Source organism: Pagrus pagrus (assembly GCF_965226575.1).
Source record: "Pagrus pagrus genome assembly, chromosome: 5".
NCBI classification, from domain to species: domain Eukaryota; kingdom Metazoa; phylum Chordata; class Actinopteri; order Spariformes; family Sparidae; genus Pagrus; species Pagrus pagrus.
This window is the reverse complement of record NC_140189.1, coordinates 21,588,903-21,593,028: the sequence shown is the minus strand read 5'-3', so window position 1 is coordinate 21,593,028 and position 4,126 is coordinate 21,588,903. Positions and strand designations below refer to the sequence as shown.

The window sequence follows — 4,126 nt, the reverse complement described above, 5'->3', positions numbered from 1 at the left end:
TTTTATTTCAATCGCTTCAAAGTGTAATTAACGAGGCTGTTGAACGCCCCTCTGAAGTGTCCACCAGGGCTGCCATGACGTAAACATGATTTGTTGCTCAGCCTCGCTTTGGACCACCGTTGGCAGGGTTGGGTCCGTAATATCTCCGAGATAACGTGAGTTTTATTAGGCTTTGCGACATTACCGGGTCACCTTGGTCGTTCAACACGGAGCAGTACATGATCTCTGTACGATGTGAACTAAAACAGTTTAGTCCCTACCGACCTGCAGGGACGCACAGCCGTTGACGCATTCGTTCTCGCGGAGCGCACACACAGAAAAACACACACGCGCACATACAAGCTGCGAATGACCAGGGGAGCCTGCGAGGACGAAACGTATCCGGGGCCGTCGAAACGTTAGCAACACAGCGAGAGGTTTTCCCCAGGATTTCTAAAGCTAGTCGGCTCGCTAGCTGACAGCAAACCAGCCATGGACGACAAGTCATTTACTAAGGAGTTGGACGGATGGATTGAACAACTGAATGAGTGCAAACAGCTGTCAGAGAATCAGGTCAAAGTCCTGTGTGAGAAGGTAAGGTTTGCGCAGAGCCGTTAGTCATTAGCTCTCCATAATGCTAGCGGACCGTTATCTGTTACACCTCCTGAACGGGACTAACGTCAGCTAATGCATGTGGCCTTGCTGTGGAGCACACCATTTGGCTGCTGCTGCTGCATGCAGTACATTGCTGTGGGAAACCACTCGTCAAGAAGATGGAGGGGCATGGCTGCAAATATGTTTTCCCTAGCTACGCCCACTCCTGGTGCCTCTTCACCACTGGAGTGCACTGGTACCATAACAGTATGATACTCTGCTGCAGCTTCCACTGAATGTAACAAGGATGAATATTCAGTGTTTATGTGTTTCCTCTTTAACAAGGCTTGGGGGGAAAAAAACGTGCCCATTTTGTACTCCTACACTGCACCATACTCTGTGTCTATTAAGCAACATCATCATGTGTGTTTTTTTTTCTTTGATTTTCCAATTAAGGCCAAGGAAATCCTGACAAAAGAGTCCAATGTGCAGGAGGTGAGGTGTCCGGTGACAGTCTGTGGAGATGTCCATGGTCAGTTTCACGACCTGATGGAGCTGTTTAAGATTGGGGGGAAGTCTCCAGACACAAACTACCTCTTCATGGGAGACTATGTTGACAGAGGCTACTACTCTGTGGAGACAGTTACTCTCCTGGTTTCTCTTAAGGTAAAATAAAAAAAACAAATTGCCACTGATGCTGTGATGTATAATATAAGTATGTATGAAAAAGATAATGTTCATGGCTGAGTTTCTCACGTTTCTTTGTAGGTAAGATTTCGTGAACGAATCACAATTCTCAGAGGGAACCACGAGAGCAGACAGATCACACAGGTGTACGGCTTCTACGACGAGTGCTTAAGGAAATATGGAAATGCCAATGTTTGGAAGTACTTCACAGATCTGTTTGACTATCTGCCCCTCACCGCACTGGTAGATAACCAGGTAAGGTTGCGTAAGCAGATGTGGCACGGGACATTAAAGATATAGGTAGTCCGTCATTTAATTTCTCTTTTTTTCTGTAAGATTTTCTGCCTCCATGGAGGATTGTCCCCTTCAATAGACACACTGGAACACATCAGAGCGCTGGATCGCCTGCAGGAGGTTCCTCATGAGGTAAATTCAGTAAATTTGTTGTTTTTTAGGAAGACTTTTTAACACTTTGGCCAAATAACTACAGGTGAAAAATAGCATTATGCTTAATTCTGGTATTTTTTTGCTCTTGCGTTATCAAGTGTTTTATTAAATTGCACTGTTCCTTCATAAATAAACTGAACTGAACTAAGTTTAGATTTGACATTAGAGCAACTTCTCTTTCAGGACCTTCGGGGTGATTACATTATTCTGTCATTTACTTTCATAACATATGGATGTTTAAATATTTAAGAGGATAATCATGCGTGTAGCTGCAAAGATGCTCTAAACTATTTTACAATATTAAACATAATCTGCTTAACATGTACATTTATCATCAAGTTTTATAGCTGAAACAATAAGTCGATGAATCATTTAGTCTATCCAAAGAAAATAAATCAGCGACAATAATAATAATTGAGCACATTGATCATATAAGATGGGCTTTAAGCGAAAACGCCAAAAATGAACTGGTTCTAGCTTTTCAAATGTGAATATTATAATAATATCTGTTTTTCTTTGTGTTCAATGATACTGAACTATTGAATACGTCAACTTGAGCATTAGAAAACTGACATTTTTCACAATTTCATGACATTTCATAGATCAAGAATTAAATTCAGAAAATAATCAACAGATTGATTATTGCATTCCTATCAAAGTCTTACAGTAACTTTACGGTATCCTAAAGCTGTAGCTCTACATGTTGGATTTTGTGTTTGCATGTCCAACAGATGAAACAACACCAATGTTTTCTCCATGTTTCAGGGTCCAATGTGTGACTTGTTATGGTCAGACCCAGATGATCGCGGCGGCTGGGGAATCTCACCCCGTGGTGCTGGTTACACCTTCGGGCAGGACATCTCCGAGACTTTCAACCATGCAAATGGCCTAACTTTGGTTTCAAGAGCCCACCAGCTGGTGATGGAGGTACTTTAACCTTTTTTATCCACTCACACTTCTGCTGTTTCCTTGGAGACACTGCAGATGCAGCTTTGACATTACATGTTGTGATTTTATAATAATTGAATGTCCTGAACTAGGGTTACAATTGGTGCCACGACCGCAATGTAGTGACGATCTTCAGCGCACCAAACTATTGCTATCGGTGTGGAAACCAGGCAGCAATCATGGAACTTGATGACACATTGAAATACTCCTTGTAAGTAAAGTTTAATCATCTATTTTTTGTGTGGACCTTTGGCTCTGTCTGTGAATAATTTTCAAAATGTAAATGATGAGGAGTCCTGCCCTTTTGTTTACTCTAGCCTACAGTTTGACCCTGCACCACGCAGAGGAGAGCCCCACGTGACGAGGCGTACACCAGACTATTTCCTGTAAAGATCACTGGTGAGGCTACACAGTGGCTTGAGAAAAGAAGTATTCATAACCCCATGGACCAAAAAAAATGTGTGCCATAATCACAGTGAAATAGAAACTATCACATCACAGCTAAAGACCACCGTCCTTTCAACTTTATCCTATCTGTGCATGATGTTTTTATTGCTAGAAATGATTGCTACTATGAACAATACTGTCACAATACCTGCTGGTTTGTCAGGAAACATGAATAAAATAATGCTGAGAAACTAAATGTAAGTAATCTTTGTGTCAGGCTGTTCATGATGACCAGAGTGTGTTACCATATACAGTATGTAAGCTGCATCTTTCACTTGGCATGGCCTCAAATCAAAAGTTGCAGTAACTCTAATGTGAACTCTTTTTTTTTTTTTTTTTCCTTTTTTGTAATGAAGCGCAGCAGTTTATTTTGTGAAGTGAGATGATAGGGTTAGACGTCGGATATGAATCTGTTCTCTTTGCACTTTTGTATTTGATTTTTATCACATGGCACTGACAGACTGTGTTCTTTTTATACCCTGTTACAGTGTAAGTAGCTCTCTCTCTGCTCTGCTGTCTCTTATGGGAGTTAATGTAATTCATTTAAGTAGGCAATATTGGTACAAATGACATCAATTGTAAAAAGGAAAAAAAAATAATATAACTTAATGTTTTGCAGCCACAGCTATAAGAAATAAAGACTGAAGTTTCTTCGTCATTTATTCCCTCCGTCAAGGAGGTTATGTTTTCACCCATGTCTGTTTGTTTTGATTACACAAAAAACTACTGAATTGATTTCCATGAAACTTGGATTGAGGATGGGTCTCGGCCCAGATTAGACTTTGGCCTGGAGCCAGATAACGGGATGAATCCAGGAATCTTTTTTCTCACCTTCTATAACATTGCAAGAGGGAATTTTTCGACATTTTCCTTAAATTCTCGGGGAATAAAGCATGGATCTCGATGTACTTCAACATCCATGCTTTTGGATCTTGAGATCAGACGTATTAAGGTTAATTCTATCGATGACTGAGTAGAGTTTGATGCAGATAAAGGCTGATGTCTTGACAGAGGTATGCGCTCT

The 4,126-nt window shown here is 40.9% G+C and overlaps 1 protein-coding gene across 1 annotated transcript; it reads left to right on the top strand.

The window, feature by feature from the left end:
• The first annotated feature begins 150 nt into the window (after positions 1 to 150).
• Positions 151 to 3,760, top strand: LOC311257696 (serine/threonine-protein phosphatase 2A catalytic subunit alpha isoform-like). The gene is made up of 7 exons (XM_084353514.1): positions 151 to 573; positions 1,030 to 1,239; positions 1,342 to 1,515; positions 1,597 to 1,686; positions 2,473 to 2,634; positions 2,748 to 2,866; positions 2,973 to 3,760. Exons 1-7 carry the CDS (start codon positions 472 to 474, stop codon positions 3,043 to 3,045), a joined length of 930 nt encoding a protein of 309 aa, XP_084209640.1. The 5' UTR covers positions 151 to 471; the 3' UTR covers positions 3,046 to 3,760.
• The last annotated feature ends 366 nt before the right edge of the window (positions 3,761 to 4,126 follow it).